Source organism: Cyclospora cayetanensis, unplaced genomic scaffold, assembly GCF_002999335.1.
Source record: "Cyclospora cayetanensis isolate NF1_C8 unplaced genomic scaffold, CcayRef3 CcayRef3_contig_152, whole genome shotgun sequence".
NCBI lineage: Eukaryota > Apicomplexa > Conoidasida > Eucoccidiorida > Eimeriidae > Cyclospora > Cyclospora cayetanensis.
Genome location: NW_020312095.1, coordinates 84,835 through 101,333, shown reverse-complemented (window position 1 = coordinate 101,333; position 16,499 = coordinate 84,835). Strand labels below are relative to the sequence as shown.

General features: G+C 53.5%; 3 protein-coding genes across 3 annotated transcripts; 1 reads left to right on the top strand and 2 right to left on the bottom strand.

The window, feature by feature from the left end:
- The first annotated feature begins 1,008 nt into the window (after positions 1-1,008).
- On the top strand, positions 1,009-7,779 carry LOC34624402. The gene is made up of 11 exons (XM_026336900.1): positions 1,009-2,457; positions 2,598-2,738; positions 3,121-3,287; positions 3,932-4,118; positions 4,472-4,595; positions 4,749-5,603; positions 5,712-5,828; positions 6,445-6,811; positions 7,145-7,265; positions 7,476-7,508; positions 7,630-7,779. The coding sequence occupies exons 1-11, from the start codon at positions 1,009-1,011 to the stop codon at positions 7,777-7,779; spliced, it is 3,711 nt and encodes a 1,236-aa protein (XP_026192685.1).
- Positions 7,780-8,144: 365 nt separating this feature from the next.
- On the bottom strand, positions 8,145-9,889 carry LOC34624403. Its single transcript, XM_026336899.1, has 6 exons — positions 9,707-9,889; positions 9,270-9,536; positions 9,080-9,162; positions 8,594-8,779; positions 8,438-8,520; positions 8,145-8,266 (listed from the first exon to the last, which is right to left on the bottom strand). Exons 1-6 carry the CDS (start codon positions 9,887-9,889, stop codon positions 8,145-8,147), a joined length of 924 nt encoding a protein of 307 aa, XP_026192684.1.
- A 1,269-nt stretch (positions 9,890-11,158) lies between these two features.
- On the bottom strand, positions 11,159-15,367 carry LOC34623188. The gene has a single exon (XM_026336898.1). The coding sequence runs from the start codon at positions 15,365-15,367 to the stop codon at positions 11,159-11,161; it is 4,209 nt and encodes a 1,402-aa protein (XP_026192683.1).
- Between the last annotated feature and the right edge of the window lie 1,132 nt (positions 15,368-16,499).

Sequence of the window (16,499 nt, the reverse complement as noted above, 5' to 3'; positions counted from 1 at the left end):
GAGAGAAAGAGAGAAAGAGAGAAAGAGAGACTGCCGGTGTATATATATATATATATATATATATATATATATATATATATATATATATAGAGAGAGAGAGAGAGAGAGAGAGAGAGAGAGAGAGAGAGGGAAAGAGAGAGAAAGAGAGAGAAAGAGAGACTGCCGGTATATATATATATATGTATATGTACTGCCTGCTCGAGGGAGTACGAAGAGAGGAGGGGTTAGGGGAAGGGGATGCGCGTGGTGGGAATAGAAACGGTAGTTCGTGTGTAGGAACATGCATACATCCACACATACATACATCCACATACACACAGATACAAATACATACATAGCAGAGCAGCAGAGGTGGGGAGACGAATGTAGCCTCGCATGCCGCCCAAAGGGCGCATAGCGGTATAAAGGGTTTCTTGGCGTACGAAGAGTTTCAACACACATTGGGTGTGTGATCGCCAGCTGCATGTTGCCGAGGCTTCTCTCTCCCACCGCACTTGCTGCAGGAGGGCAGATAGCGAGCTGGAGCGAGGCGGTGTGCAATAGAGCGAGCGAGCGGCTTGGCTCGTGTGGGGGGTTCGCGATAGAGGGGTTTTCGTTGTTTTTGTTTCAGCTCGTCCATCGGTCTGCTGTCTCGAGTTTCTGGTGCATGTTTGCAGTGGCAGCCGTTCGGTGTCTCCTTCTCGACGGCGTCTCTTCAGCGGGCCTCGTGTCGCGGAAGGCGAGGCACAGCAGCAGCAGCAGCAGCAGCAGCAGCAGCAGCAGCAGGTGTCTGCCTTAAGTGCGGAGCATGCGGAGGAGCCTTGTGCGCTGCTGTCTCATGGGAAGAGCAGGGAGCTGTCTCTCTGTGAGGACGGAGATCGTGCAGCAGCTGCGAACGAGGCTGCAGGGAACGCTGTTGGCGCATGTACTGATGCATCAGCAGCATCTTCGGGAGCCGTTCCTGCGCTTCCTGAGAGCAGCAGCAGTCGGCAGCTCCCGTCCGATCAGCAGCCATCAAGTTCTCACAAGATGCATCGTGTGGTGTATGGTCAGCCGCGACGTCGGGGGCAGCAGCGGCAGCAGCAGCGGCTGGCGCTGTATCGACATCTGTTCCCGCATTTGATGTACTCCGACACGGAAGCCTCAGTCACGACTCCTTTTTCTCCTTCTTGCCGTGCCGATTCAACAGCAGCAGCGGGGTATGAATCGGGTGTATCGGGAGCCTTCGCTTCGAGGGGAGACAGCCGAGTGGGCCCTTGGGGGTGTGGCAGCACTGTTGGCACAGGTAGTCAGATCAGCCCGTCGTATCCTCTGCACTTCCATCTGTGGGGTGTCCATGTGAAGCGTCGGTATCAGCAGCAGCAGCAGAAGGCAGCGGCTGCAGCTTGCGCGGCGAGGAGAAGAAGCGCAGCGTGGACGTGGACGCATCCTGAGGGAGAGCGGGGGGTGGGAATGGCGCTCAGCAGCGAGTGGCAGCAGGGTGAGCGCGACAGAGGAACAAGCGCAGCAGCAGCCTCCTTCGCAGGCATGCAGGAAGGCAAGTGGGGGTCTGGCAGTAACACCACCTCCGAGTGCTGCATTTCGTCGAGCACCGAGGAGACAGTCGGCTGTTGTCTTGCAGGCTCCACTGCCAAGGGGCCTCGCGAAGCGCAAGCCTCCCTGTCAGCAGCTCCTTCAAGCGCTCTGCATAGCCACCAACTGAGTCAAGCGAGGAGCATGGGAAAGAGTCTTGCGGGGAGGAGGGCACTTCGAGCCCTTCAAGGTGCGCAGGCAGAAGCCCCTTTAAGGCAGCCGCAGGAAGAAGGAAGTTTAACCTCCCTCTCGGCAGCAGCCGCTGCCCTTCCCTCTGCAGCGGCAGCGTCACCACGCACACCCTTTGCTGCTCCTGCTGCTGCCGCTGCTGGAACTGAAGCCAGCGTTGCTCAGGAAGGTCCCCTGCCATGTGCAGGATCGACAGCCGTCAAGCACGCATGCGTGGAGTACATGGAAGAGGAGGAAGAAGAAGAGGAGGCGGTCTACCGCCCTTTCCAGCCCGCTTTTGCATTAGCTCCAGAGGTATCTTCTTCGGAAGCATCGCCTGCATGTGCCTCCTCGGAGGCATCCTTCGCGCGCGTGTCTCGGCGTGAACTGGCGAACTTTGACGTAGACGCTGCAGCCGCTGGTCCCCACGCAACGCGACACGGCAGCAGCCTTCAAAAAAGCAGCAGCAACAGCAGCAACAGCAGCAGCAGCTGCAGCAGCCGCACGGGGGGCAAAATCTTGCCTTTCGGGGAGAGTTGCGTGATGCCCTTGGACCTGTTGCGCGAAGCTGCACTGCCGCTTGCGGCAACGCATCCCAGCAACTTCCTAAGCCTCGACGAGCACGTTCCTTTCTTCGTGCGACTCCTTGAGGGGGCTTACAAGCATCCCGCATGCAGACCCCCGGGGTGTACCGGTCTGAATGTGCCTAGGCCTGGAGTGAGCGAGGCGGAATTTCAGGTTAGTTGGCAGCGTCAATAGAGACGACAGGAAAGTGCAGGTTCCACAAAAGCAAGCATGCGTTCCCCTGAGCACCCCGCAACTCTCAAACAAGCGGCTGTAACTGTGGCGGTGGGCAGGTGCTGTTTCTTGGCGCGCAGATGTGGATGCAGCAGAAGCTGCAAGAGGGGATTTCCGACATGGCCGAGGTTTACGGGGACCCCTCAATGGAGATGGCCTCGCACAAGGTTCTTCTGGAGGAGACGTTCATCAAGTCAGGCTTTATATCGGCACTAGTACAGGTGGGAAGAGGAAGCAACACACACCAGGAGCAGCCCTGAGAGGCGGCCTACCCTTCCTGGAGGCTGCCCCGTGCGTCTCTGCCTTCAGCGGTCCGCGCACTCTGTGTGTGTGTGGCAGTCTGATGCAGCACCGTGTGCATGCATGCATGCATGCATGCGTCTGAGTGCATGCATGCATGCACTTCCGTGGGTGTGCTGATGATGAGAAATACTGTGCCTACATGGGGAGAGGGTCTCGTGGGATCTACGAGAATCGATGGACACCACGCCACGATTTCAGCGCAGTCGTCTGCTGAGCCGCAGCTACATGCATACATGCATATATATATAGCCTTGTTCTGTGTGCATGCATGCGGCTTTGATACGATGCCATGATTTTCAGAGTTTGATTCGTAAACGAAGCCGCAGAGCATGTCTGCAGCTGCTCGCAGCCATCGGCACTCACACCCAGCAGTTTCGATGTCTCTCGATCTTCAAGGCGGAGGTAGAGATGCAGTTGTTGCAGTCCCCTCTGGCCCTTGTCTCGGCGCTTCTCTGCTGCATTCCCAAGTGGGCAACAACGTCTCTAGGGAGACTTCCTTGACTCGCCGCTCGCACGTAGTAGCAGGTGCCCTGAGAGGAATTTCTGTGTGCTACTACTAGACACTCCGCTGCAGGACCAGCTGCTGAAAGACTCTGCCTTCTTCCGATCGAAGCCTTAGCTCTTCCTCTGTGTTGCTCGCTGGTGCTGGAGCACATCCCCCTCTTCCCCCACAGAAGGGGGTACACGGGGGAGAGAGGGGGAAGGCCTGCTGCTGCAGAGGCTGCGATCTTTAGCCTTCTCAAGTTAACCTGCTGGCTGCTCTCCCACGGCGTGTTTGGCATGCAGAGGCGAACTGTTCGCTGCACCAGCGCCTGCACGGATTGCAGCGACAGCTGTTGCCGCTCCGTTGCAGCCAATATTCGTCGCTGCTGTGTGCCGCTTCCGTGTATTGCGTGGGGAGTGTGCGCGAATTCCTCCTAGTGCAGGCAAACAAGCAAACAAACATATGTGCATGCATATATATACATATATCGATATGTGCATGCTTGCACATGTCTATGTGTGTATATGTATATATATTTATATGTATATATAGGCATATGTATATATATGTATGTATATATACATGCTCGCATAAATCCGATGCATTAAGGTGTGTCTCTCTGCGCAGAGGGCCTTCAGGCCGCTTGGGGGTGGCATTCATTGCTGCAGTCGATGCTCTGCAGCAACTTGTGTTGGCCGTTCCTGCCCTTTTGGAGCATCTCACAGCCTTCCACTGGCAAAGCCTTTTGGACCTCTTCATTCTGCGTCGCTCGCATCATATTTTCGCTTCGAAGTTCCTCTGTATAATTCGACGCGTGCGTTGCGTGTGTTGCGCTGCTAGTACTGCTGCTGCTCTTCCTCCTCTTCTTGCTCCCCTTCTTGCTCTTCCTTTTCCTCTTGCTCTTGCTCCTCCTCTTGCTCTTCCTCTTGCTCTTTCTCCTCCCCTTGCTGCTTACTCCTTCGTGCTTGAATTTGCTGCTGCTGTGGCGAAGTTGCCGCGCAAGAAGCATGCGCTTCTTTTTCTCGAGCACTCATCAAGCGACGCAACCATCTCCACCTGGCGCTCTTGTGCTTCAGCCGGCCGTGCTGTCTGTGTCCTCTCCCCGCGATAGTGCTTTGCCTCACTCTCCTGCCTGCTGTCTGCCCATTTGTTTGTTCCTTTCGAAAGGCGCTGGATGTGGGCTCTGGGGAGATGCACCGTCGGCTATTTACGGAGTGCCGCCTTCTTGACCGCCTGGACTATGCAGTTTCTCAGTTCCGACAGCGTCACAGCGAATCCAAGAAGCATCCTTGTGCGCCTTCGCTTGCTTGCAGCCTCGTCTGCCGTTGCTTTCTGCATGCCCTGATGCAGCGTGTGCAGCCTCAGAATGGGGACGGCTGTGTGTCGTTTCCTCTGCCCGTACAGGCGGCAAAAAGCTGGACTGCCTTGCGATTTTGCGATTCAGCGGATGGACTGGGTCCCATCATTGACCTCCTAATTCACATGAGCTACTTGGTTCAGGTTGATGGCACAGCAGCGTCTGCAGAGGGCATCCTCTGTCCGTCCTCGCCCTCCTCAGGAATGAATACTCCGCGACTGACTCCCTGCACTCCGCGCAGTAACGGGCAGCAGCAGCAACAGCAGCAGCAGCAGCAACAACAACAACACGCGCTGGCGTTGAAGCTTTTTTCGCCTCACGGCAGCGGCAAGGAGGCCTCCGTGACATCTGCTGCAGCTCCCGCAAAAAGCTCGAGCGGCACAGTGACGGCTGCCGTCTCCACAGTCTCCCCCGCAGCTCTGCCGCACGCCCTACTGCCTGTTATTCCCCTCTTGCCAGCTGCTGCATCAGCTTCTGAAGGAGGCGCTCACAGGGTTGGGGGATTGCCGCTGCTGCTTGAGGCAAGTAGTGACTCACCCAGAGCCTGCTTCTCCCCCAACCCCGTTGCGCGTCTCTCTGGGCACGAAGGTCATCACCTGCAGCAGAAGCAGCACTCGCAGCAATACCCCCAACAGATGCGGAAACAGCTCGAGAGCAGCAGGGAGACGCATGCACTTGAGAAGGCTGCACAGTCCGTCTTGCCAGATATCGGCGCAGCAGAACGACCTAGTGGCCAGATATCCCCAGGGAACAGCTCGAATCCGACTGCTTACAACAACGTCAGCCTAAGCGCGGAAGGCGCTGCTTTCTTCGCTGCATGCGCACAGCAGCAGCCCGTCCAGCGACACGTCTCCACAGCAGAGCACCACACGCCTGCACATCCCGGCTTTTCGCGTGCTGGTTCAGACCCAGCCGCCTCTGATGAGCAGCGCCAGACGGAAAGTGGCTTCAGCAAAGTAGAGTCGCCATCTGCAGCAGCTGCAGCAGATGGAACGGGAGGAGCAGAAGAAGCGGAAGCGCCACAGGATGAATCAGGAGAATTGTCATCAGACTCTGCGCTAGGCCCTGCTGTACTGCACTATAGAGGGCCAGACGGAACGCAGCCCATGGAGATTGATTTTGATCATTTCTCGCCTCCCGCATCTCCTGTGGCTTCGAGCCAAGCCAGCGTGCTGCATGTTCCTGCAGAGGTACAGAACAGCTCCTTGCATGCATGCATCCATGCATGCGCGCTCACCTTCGGGTGCACTTTCAACCCCCACCCCCCCGCCGCACGCGAACGACGCGATCAATATCTGCTGCTGCCTTTGACCACTATAGCGCACCCTCAATGCTGACCTTTTTCATGGCCTTCTCTCCCCCCTATCTCTCTCTCCCTCTCTCTCAGCCTGCCTCTTAGCGGCGATATGTATTTCAATAAAAAATACCTTTCACGCCTTTCGTGCATCGGGACGCTACCAACTGCGCTGTGGCTTTTTGCGCATGATTTAATGGCATGCCTGTCCCTACATCCCGCCTTCTTTTCCGTTCTTCTGCTTTTTGGCTCCCTGGGTGCCCTCAAGGCACATGCCGCATACCTGATGCCTGCGAGGAAGAGCATGCCCTGGCACATGTGCCTCATGGTGTTTTTGTTGCATGCAGCGAACCATGGCAGCTGTGGCAAGTGCCGCTGCTGCGCAGCTATCGCGCCCGCAGTTTTTCGCAGAGACGGCGTTGCAGCAGGACCGCTTTCTCACAGCAACAATCATTCTTCAGATGCCAACATCTCCCCCACGCCTCTCAGATTCCACATCCGCAACACCAGGAGCACGGTCAGACGCTGCAGCGCGGCTGGCACATGCCGCGGCAGCTACGGGAACGGGAGAGCTGTCCTTGCTGCCAAGTTCAATTGAAAATTCTGGACTGGCTGCGGAGAAAAGTGCGCGTGTTCCCTCGCCTCCCTTCAGCTACAGAGACGACGGCAGCAGGAGCAGCGAGAGCAGCAGCGAAAGCAGCAGCGAAAGCGACAGCTGCAGCGAAAGGGAAAGTGCTGTCTCTAAGGATACTACTGCACGCCGGAGTTCGGAGTTCTCCGCAAGCTCCCACGGGACGTTCGTGACGCAGTTTTTGCTGCAGTCTCGGAAATGGCAAAAGCTGCAGCGCTTCATATCGTAAGGAGGGTTGCGGCTTAAGGGGCCTTGAGCGATGCACTTTGACGCATGGCGCCTTTATTGGGGTTTCTCTCGTCCGTCTGTTTGTGTTTGTGTTTGTCTGTTTGTGTCTGTCTGTGTATCTGTCTGTTTGTGTGTTTGTTCGGCACGATTCCTGCCGTATGGTTTGCTATGTGAAGGAAGAGCTCTTAGGCTGCTCGCCTCCGCTAGAGAGTGCAGTTCCGCCAAGAGTGAACCTGCGTAGAGCACTGTATTGCGTCGATACGATTTCTGACGTTCGCGACTGCAGCACAACAACTCTGTGAGCGAGTCGCTTGCATTTTGTGGCCGCAGAAAACAGCGGCGTGGCCCTTTCCTGGATCTGACGGACCCTAGCAACTTCATGCCTGTTGATGAAGCTAGGAGAGTGAAGGAAGAGAGGAAGCGGCAGGAGAAGCTGCAGCATCAGCGAGAGGTACAGATGCACTTCCTTGCACCGGTGGCTGGCAGCGCTTCATGCCGCATGCATCAGACACTGAGAGCATGGCACTGCAGGGAAGATGCATGCGCTCGAGTCTTGCAGGGACGACTCGGTATTTCCTGCATGTAGAATAATTGCGTGACGTATCGAGAAGTGGGCACATGTAAGAACTGGTGCGAAGTTGTGGTGTGGGCGCCCTTTTAGGGGAAGCATCGAAAGAGCAAGTCAGAAAAGAAGGTAAGCCCAAAGCATCTTTCGCCTCGGCGAACGCAGCTGCAGTGCTTTCTAGAGATAGCCTTTTACGCGACGCTCTGTTTGCGTGTGTGTTGTCTGTGTGTCTGTGTTATGGGGGCATCAGCGCAAGAAGGAGGGTAGCCATCACGCCTCCCATGGCCATCAACCGCGTCTTGCTTCGACGCCCACTCAGCTGGTAGAGCATAGCGAACAGATCCGACAGTCCGATCCCTGCCTCATAACTCCTCACCTCGTGGGAGAAGAGGCGCGATGAGGTGCAACTACGGCAGCAGCCGTGGAGGGACTTCTGAGCTCCGCCTCCTGCCTCTCAGTGTACTTTATATTTGGGAGATCGCTCCAAACCTGTCCAACCTTATGTGCATGTGCTTTGAAGGGGGAGGGTCTAGGGGACCTAAAGGGGCGCTATAAAGGGCAAATTTAGCTGCTCGGTGTGCAGAAATGAGGAGCAGTGTTCGATCAGCGTAGGCACGCACAGACGCACGCACCCGCCTTCCAACGAGGAAGCCGAAAATGGTAAAACAATTCACAGCGACGGCTCATCAGGCTGCTACCATATCATCAGGCTGCTACCATATTTAGCCGCCCGCGCATCATCTGATGCTCCTTGGAGGTTCTGCCTCAGCAGCGGGCAGTACCGCCGGCCTTGGCAGGAAAAACAGAGTTATTGAAGGCCGGCACGAAAGACAACTGGGCAGTTGATGGTTCTGTGTGAGCCCAACTACCAAAACAAAAACGATGTGCTCCGTTTTTTCGAACGGGATGCGCAAAAGACAGTCCCCGAGAGCGCGCTTCTAGGCTTCAGCTGCGACATCGCGCTCGCGCACATAGAGAAAAGGGCATATTTTTGCAGCAAGAAATACAGGGGGGCCTGCACAAACTGATGAGCCTGAGTAGCGGGTCTTAAACTGTACTAGCACTTGCCCCTTCGCACGCTGTATCTTGCCTCCTAGGGGGGTTGGTGGGGGAGAGGAGATACAGCGAGGGTCCCTCGCCGCTGTAAAATTTGGTTCCCCAGGGAATTAAAAAGCACATTTTGCAGGGGGAAGAAGGGTGCATTAGTTTGTCACGTGGCACCTTTAGAACGCCTGTCCTCACTTGTTACGGTTGAAGCCATGCTGCTTCTCTCTGCTGTGGCCACGCATTTCCTGCGGATCCTCTGGAGGTGCTCGCAACGCAAGGCATAGGCCTGCTTCTCTCTGGCTTCAATGCGGTTGCGGAGCTCTACTGCGCGGCGCTCCAGCTCTTCGCGGCACCTGACTCACACAGGAGATATTCCCATCGAAAAGCGCTTCAGTATTCCAAGCTTTCGCTTGCCCGGAAAAGAGTGAAAATGGTGCAAGTTTGAGAAACCTTCTACGCATCATAAATCGTTGTGGGCACATGAAGGTACAAGGTTATTTGCTATGGTACTGAACCTGTTTCCGTAGACTGCTATCTGAATATGGAGGCTAGTCACGTTTCGACGAAAAGGAGGGTGCTCATGAAATATTGACAGTATCAGGCGGACTGCATGTTATGTGCGTCACCGGAACACTTTGTGATGCGCTGCCAACCTCGCGCTTTTCTTTGCTTGTTTGAGGAGCTTTTGTTTCAGTTCCTTCTGCTGCTCGATCCGGCGCTGCCACGCCTCGAGGACCTTTGATTCGAGTGTCTAGGAGCAACAGATCACCAAGGACCTCATGCTTTCCCTGCTACGGTTTAACAATGCTTGTCTGATTTTAAGTTATATTTTGACTAGCCTGCTTTTGTGCGGTCTCTTCCGCTTGCCTGTTGTGCCTGTGCACATTTAAGCTCGAAGAGTTCCTGTTTCTTCCCATGAACTTTTTCAATGAGCTGCATCTGCCTTGCCAGTCTCTCGAGTTCAGCTTGCCGAAGCATGGCACGACGAGCAGCAGCCTCGATCAATTTGCGTTCGGAGCAAGTCCGGTCATTACCACTGTGACGACGCTGCCACCGCTGCAGTACTTCGCCATAGTATTTTCTGCAGATGCTGGCCGAGCTGGCTGCTGGCTGCACACAACAAGGAACAACACATGACCCCAAGGAGCAGGTAGTGCGGTCTTCTTCTTGAGTCCAGAACAATACATAGTAAAATAATCGTTACGTGAGCTACTGAGATATGTGCAACCGGTTGGTCTGATAAGGACCAAATATGCAAGCCAGGAGACAAAATATTGTACCTGGTAGAACACACTGTAGCCATTTCTGTACTCCTTTTCGCTAACAAGAATGAGTCTCCCAGATTGAACTGCAATCTGGTTTCGGAGCTCCTTTAGGGATGTGGTGCCACCATCAAGTGACCTTGCGAAAGAGCAAGTATCGCCGTGTGCTGGCGAGGAAGGAGTAGCCTTCGCTGTCGACATTTTCCTTCGATCCGCTTACCCTCCTTTCTAGTAATACAACTAAAGCAGGTTTTTCATAGATGCTATACGTTTAAGGTCTTCTGCATGAAGTGCACCGACAGGCGTGGAGCGCCATGCACAGGCGGGCTGCCAACAGCGACCTCAAGGGGCGCAAGTCTCGTCTGCGGCGCTTAAGCCACTCCCAGCAATAATTATTGATTTTATTTGCAGCTAGCACCAATAGGGCATCTTATTCTATGGGGAGGCATTTTATATTTACCTAACAGCTCCCTTCCCATGAGTCAATAGCCGCTATACTTAGTGTGCACGACGGAACTATAAAACGACATGAAAAGCCCAAAAAATGTGTGGCATCCATATGAACACCTAAAACAAGCCTTATATCATGGCAGATTAGTCACAATTGTGCGCGAATAGGAAATGCTGTTGAACTGTGTGACAATTTGTTGCTCGACTCCTAATGTATGCAGCCACAACAGCATTTGCAAATGGCCATATTTTAAGCGCTGCGCAACTGGAGGTGGATCACACTATGTTGAAGCACCTTAGCTTGATACATACACTGCGGGCCTAAAGGAGTGTCGCGGTCGTCCGGGAAAGCGAAAGCTGTGGCAAACGTGAGCTTCAGGGTTAGGTAGTCATAACATTCTCCGAGCTCACAAAAGGGGACGAAATAATTAGAATTGGCAAAGCCTTCAATTTTTTCTGTCATCACCTGATGTGACAGACATGCTCAGTGCGCCACTGCGTTAAGGTCTCCACTCGCGGAGGATATAGTACAGGATACCGTTCCAAGTCGTGCTTAACACAGGCCCCATACAAAAGGCACATGCGTAGGAGCTCATGTTGACCCGCGCATTTAAAAGAGTTTGGGTAGCCTCTGTTGCTTGGTGTAGTTGCAGTGAGGCCCTCAGTCACAACGCTCTACCTGCACAACACTGGATATGAAGATCCACAAAAGGGGTACTGGTCGGAGTCAGAGCACCACTAAGGGCTGGCTGCCGGACCAAAGCTGCGTCATCTGGAGCGCCCGATTAAGCCGATCCATTATGTCCCTCTGTTGAGCGAGCTTATGTCGGATAGCACGTCCCAACCACCTAGTTGAGTTGGCATAGAGGGTAATCAGTACTGGTGGAGGAAGCAGCCTATATTGGAGTATTCTTCCTTGTCATGCCTCTTGGCTTTACGCTGCTTGAACTTTGCTTGTGCATGAACAAAAAACTAGTTGAGTTGGCATAGAGGGTAATCAGTACTGGTGGAGGAAGCAGCCTATATTGGAGTATTCTTCCTTGTCATGCCTCTTGGCTTTACGCTGCTTGAACTTCGCTTGTGCATGAACTGTGGGGCTGCTTTAGCCTTTGCCGCTAAGAGGGTAGCGATCGCTTCACAAGGCCAACCCACAATACGCCGCAAAAGGCGTTCATGCGAGTATGGGTATGCATCTAAAGCAGCAGTTGCTAGCTGCGGCATCCGTGACTTTTTCGAATTCTGGGGCGGGACGGCTGCCTTCCGAGAAGCCAAACCAAGTCCCGCAGCGATGCCGTCTGCTTTGCCCATCTTTTTGCGAAACTTGCTGCCTAGGGTGCGATGGTAAGTTGGGGTAGTTCCATGCTGTGGAATACTTGCTGTTCTCACAGTCTTGGTGGAAACCGGTTGAGAGGTTCGTGACACCCTGCGTGCCTGAGTCGGGCGTACGGCTGGTTTGCAACTTATAGCTTCAATGTGTTTGACCATGGTAGGTGGCCCGCTTTTGCCTCTTAATCTATTGCTAATGTTAGTCTGTTGGGCTTTCGGATTCGAGTTCCTGACTTTTCTAGCCGGGCGGGGAAGCGGTAGCCCTCCATCAGCTACTTCCCCCGAGGATTCCGCCGCAAACGCGTGAGGCGCGACGCGCCGGGCAACCAAAGATTTGGCAACGGTAGCCTCAGTCGTTTTGGGGTCAAGGTTGCGCGGCAGGGGTGGAAGAAAAGACTGTTTAGCTGTGGAATCCTCTGACAGGATATTTGGCATCAGTGACGCATACATCCTGGACGCCGCGAGATGGCGTTTCGTTTGGAAAGGAGAGTTTCCTGGAAGCATTACTTCTACATGACTGTTGCATCTACTGTTTCCCGCAGTCGCCTGAACGCTGTCAATACCGGCACTTCTTAAAACACCGCTGGTGTTAGTGGATTGGATCGAGGCGCTGGAGTGGATACTGCTGGCAATGCTGGAACGTGCCGCAGTCGCATTTGCCATGTAATGGGCCCGCTCCGCGCTTGAACCTAAGGCTACCCACCACATGAGAGAATCGACGCCGTCAACGTTACGCTGAGGGTATTGCGAGATGGTAGATACCCCTGGTGGGCATGAGCCTGGTGCGGCGGAGGGGGGAGTTGAGACCAGCGACCCAAGAGGGCGGAATGTTGTAGCTGACACACCACTGGATCCCGAGCCAGCGAGAGAGTTTGACGGCCTATCCCCAAGTGTTGTCCGTTCGCTCAGTTGCTGGCTTGATATCCGTAACGATCTAGGAGAACTGGTCGTGTTAAATGGCCGTGTTTGTTGCGGCATTGCGGTGCACGAGCCTACGCAAGCCCGAAGCTTTTCAGAGCGGCAGTCGTTTCTTGCCACCGGGTCGAACGCAGCTGTAGGGTGCGATACGGGGAGTGTAATGACTTGTTCGGCTGTCGTCATCCCAGTGGCAATGCATCGCGCTACAGGATCCGGAGGCCGATGATCCCAATGCAAAGCATGTAGTAGGCTGGCGTGCCGGTCTGCACCAGCTCCCGCCACCACAGGATACTTCTGCGTTCCAGTACTGGATCCTAGTGTTGCGTGGTGCGCCAATGCAAATAGAATAGAAAGCTGTTGTTGTGAGAGAGATCTTGGTGTGTTTGGACAAGTGGCTGCGTTTGGTCTCGCTGGATCGGTAGTAGTGGCAGGAATACTTCGAATATTCACGTGCAGGTCATCATCGGATACATGCGTATTTGATACAGAGCTACCTTCCAAACAACCGCTTATCTGTGTGTCTGGGGCATATGTCGTGTGGGCGCCGTTTGATGATCCGGTTGAGGGGCATCTTCGTTTGTCTTTAAAACACTGCTCTACAATGTGAGCTGGCCCCGAGATTCTAATCAGAGAATCCGTAGTTGTGGTATTATTTGGATAGCCCTGGGCTGATGCAAATCGATGATTGCGGGAATTTACGCTATGTTTGTTCTTTCGATTTCTCTCCCGACATCTTGCTCGAAATATTATGGGTGTCCTCATCCGCTGCATTGAAATGGTAGAACTCCACGTGGGAGTATTGTTTGCTCTAAGCAGATCCAATCTAAAGTTGTGGCCCTGGTGTGTTCCCTCCGTGGTCGCAGGAATCGTTTTTGAGTTTGCGTTAGTAGCACTATGAGCAGAACGGTGCATCGGTGTGGCTAGGATCTGCAAGCGAAGGCGGCTTCCACTGTTCTCCATCCCTGCCATGTCCCGCATTGCATGCATAGGCGCCGTACGGTTGGGTGTTCCTGTGACAGCTTGGAGAGCCTCGTCCTTTGTTTTACTTGGCCCCGCGTCATCGGCTGCTGGTGTAGTGGAAGTGACCGGTGGTAACAAGCCATCATGCTGCAGACGATCTACCGAATACGCTGCCTCCTGATGAGCAGAATTTTTGTTTTCTTGCTTGTCAGGAAGCTCTTCCAGTTGAGTGGTATCGTATACTTCTTCCACGGCTGAAGTGTTGGCCTTGCACTGGCGACCTCTTGACAGGCATATTTGAGCGGGCCGCTTCATCGTCTTTGAGCAAATGAGATAAACCTCCCGCTGTCCGTATATGAGAAGGGACCCCATATCGGTGTGTCCGTCTTTCCATCGAGAAGTAGTTGCTCCAAGGAAGAACTGCGGAAGTGGAAGGGGGTCCAGTACACTTACTCGAGTCCACATAACTGAATCGGGATCAGCTATATCTGCGGCATAAAAGCTCTCTACAGCAGATACTGGGCCTTCGTGGTCGATACCTCCGTATATAAGCAGATTTCCAGCAATCACAGAACTCGCGTGGCGGAACCGTGGAGCTGGTGCCTTGCCAGCAGAATGGATCTCCTTCCACATGCCACCATCGAGATTCAGGCACCATAGCTCGGCGATAGCAGCACTTCTAGGGGGTGTACTTTTATCCATAAAATTTTGAACACATCCGCCAAACACCCACATGCGTCTCTCCCACGTTGCCGCAGAATGGCCTGCCACTGGCGGTGGCCACAACGACACGAGATCTTGCTCTCTGAAAATTCCAGCTTCGCCTGAAGGGCAAGGTGTCTCCTGCGGCTGTTTCCGGCAATGCTGCACCCATTGACCGGAAAGAATAGAATATCTCCACAAGTCATCAAAAGTCTGCCACGTTGAAGGCAGGAATCCCGTGTCGTCCCCCTCAAAGAAGCTGTCGGAGTTATTACCGCTTCCTGGTGATCCTGCACCCCCAAACAAAACTATTGCCTGCCGTTTTTCGTCAAACACCACGGTGTAGAAGGATCTAGGTCTTGGAGCTTCTTTGTGCATGCTGACTGGCAACTTTCTTAGAGCACTAATTGTAACCACATCGTCCGTATTTTCGGTTTGATGCTTCTTGTGGCTGCCGAGGTAATGCACAATAAGCCGGGCAGGTTTTCGTGCCTCAAGGTCTTCTGCCTCGCCCACCAGCATTATCGCGTCTCCACTCACATTTACTAAACCCAGCTCGCCCTGAGGGCGCTTAGTTAGGGGTACTGCTCCAGAAATAACCAACAGTACCTTGCTATCGCAAGTGGCTTGCAGCCTTGAGTCCAGTCTTTCACTAGCTGCTGTAAGACCTTCCACAGTCTTGTGGCATGAGCATTTGACCAAACGGAGCACTCCAGTGTGTGAGTGTACTAGCAGCAGTACACCATCACTGCTAGAACATACTGCGAGAGGGTCGTCGGCCAACGAATGACAAGACACATCCACAGGGATGCAGTTAGCGAAATCCCATCGCTGGGGCCCCCTCTGTTTAAAAATAGGTCCTGGTGATCCGCCAATTTTATATAAGCTCTGTCCGGTAGACTTCTTCTGTATGTCCCGCTGAGGCGGGAATTTTGGAAATCTTTTATGCTGCTCGTGCTTCTGTATGTCATCCTTTGAGTTGTGCGACTGAATTTTACCAGTATCAGTGTGTGTGCAGGAATCAGCATCATCATGGCGCTGGTCCGTGCTTGATTTGGAGAGGGAGAATGAACTGGCGTTTTTTTGGTGATCGGGTTCTTCGTGGCATTGCCCTTTTTGGTCAGCAAAGCTGTGATCTGCATCCTCTGGCACACCTCCTGGGGGACCCATGCTCTGTTGTGCTGAAGATACTTGTAGAAAAGGTGGCAAAGTACATGTTTGGTGGGCGTGTTCTGCAGGCTTCCTTTCTGCAGCTGCCAGGGACTGTGGGAGACTCCCGTGTTGGGTAGCCACTAAGTCGGACCGGTGGTCCGACATCTCCATCGATACGCTGAGAGCACTAGAGGGGTTCAAGAACGGCGAACCTGACGTGTGACCAAAGAATGCAATATTTCGACTCCTACAAGGTGCCGTACAGTGCGAAAGGCAACTGGCGTTCAACTTTGACTGAGAGGATGCTAGACAAGGCACAGCCGAGGGAGCGAAGGAGAGCTCTACTTCTCATGGAGGCTTAAGATGTACTATCAACTTGCCAAATATGGTAGGGGCAGCCGGTAGACGGTGTCTTGTGGAGCCTTTTCAGCTTGGCAACAAGCTCTTCTTTGCTGACCAGAGCACACAATGCTGCTGGTGTGGCAGATCGCAGCACAAAGGCCCGAATGGAGCTGAAAGACGCTAAAGAAACATTTGACCTTATTAAAGCATATCTTGAACATTCTTATGCATGCAGTTCAGAATAAGAAGGATGAGCCCACGCCCCTCCGATGACACCCAAACAAGTGGCAGGCCGGCATTTCGGTTGCTGAGCATCGTTTTGGCTTAGATTGGAATCCACACAAATCATTCGACGGCAGAGGCCTCAAATAAGTGGCACTATATGGTGTTAATAGTATCATTATTGCATCTTGGCTGGTGGCATTGCATTGAGCAACATCCAGCCACGCTGCCTGCAACGACACGTCTTGAGGCCGGGGACCGCCGTTTGTCCGCAGGAAGGTGGCTGTACCGGTACTCTGAATGCTCAAAAGAGCTCCTTTTGAACAATGGTTAGATATGTATTGTTTGATTTCTTCATATGTGAATGAGCTGTTGGTCCGAACACTGTGGGCGATGCATCCTTCAGGCAGGAGGGACGAAAGTGACCCAGGGGTTTGAATTAGGCTGCTTTAGGACTGCTCAAAAAAGCATAAAAGTTTCACCTAGAGGAAAAATGCAATGCACATTATTACGTGGCTTCCTTAATTAGGCAGCTAAAAGGTATTTGTTCGCCGATCATCAGTCCTGCCTATCACTCCTTTCCAGGTTGAGAGTTCTTTCTACCCTAAGCGCATGGGTTAGTTCCCATTGACCCGCAAAACTTCAGGTGGTAGTCTAGAGAATAAATGATATTCTGGAATGGGCTAGATTATATGACCAATGGTTCGTTTGCATCTGGTGTCACCGCAAACGCTGCCAG

Coding starts and splice junctions, on each gene's coding strand:
- LOC34624402 (XM_026336900.1), top strand. CDS start 1,009: ATGCATCGTGTGGTGTATGGTCAGCCGCGACGTCGGGGGCAGCAGCGG. Junction 2,458..2,597: donor TGAGCGAGGCGGAATTTCAG/GTTAGTTGGCAG, acceptor CTTGGCGCGCAG/ATGTGGATGCAGCAGAAGCT. Junction 2,739..3,120: donor TTATATCGGCACTAGTACAG/GTGGGAAGAGGA, acceptor CATGATTTTCAG/AGTTTGATTCGTAAACGAAG.
- LOC34624403 (XM_026336899.1), bottom strand. CDS start 9,889: ATGTCGACAGCGAAGGCTACTCCTTCCTCGCCAGCACACGGCGATACT. Junction 8,780..9,079: donor CAAGCAAAGAAAAGCGCGAG/GTTGGCAGCGCA, acceptor TGTGTGAGTCAG/GTGCCGCGAAGAGCTGGAGC. Junction 8,521..8,593: donor AGGCGTTCTAAAGGTGCCAC/GTGACAAACTAA, acceptor CAAATTTTACAG/CGGCGAGGGACCCTCGCTGT.
- LOC34623188 (XM_026336898.1), bottom strand. CDS start 15,367: ATGGAGATGTCGGACCACCGGTCCGACTTAGTGGCTACCCAACACGGG.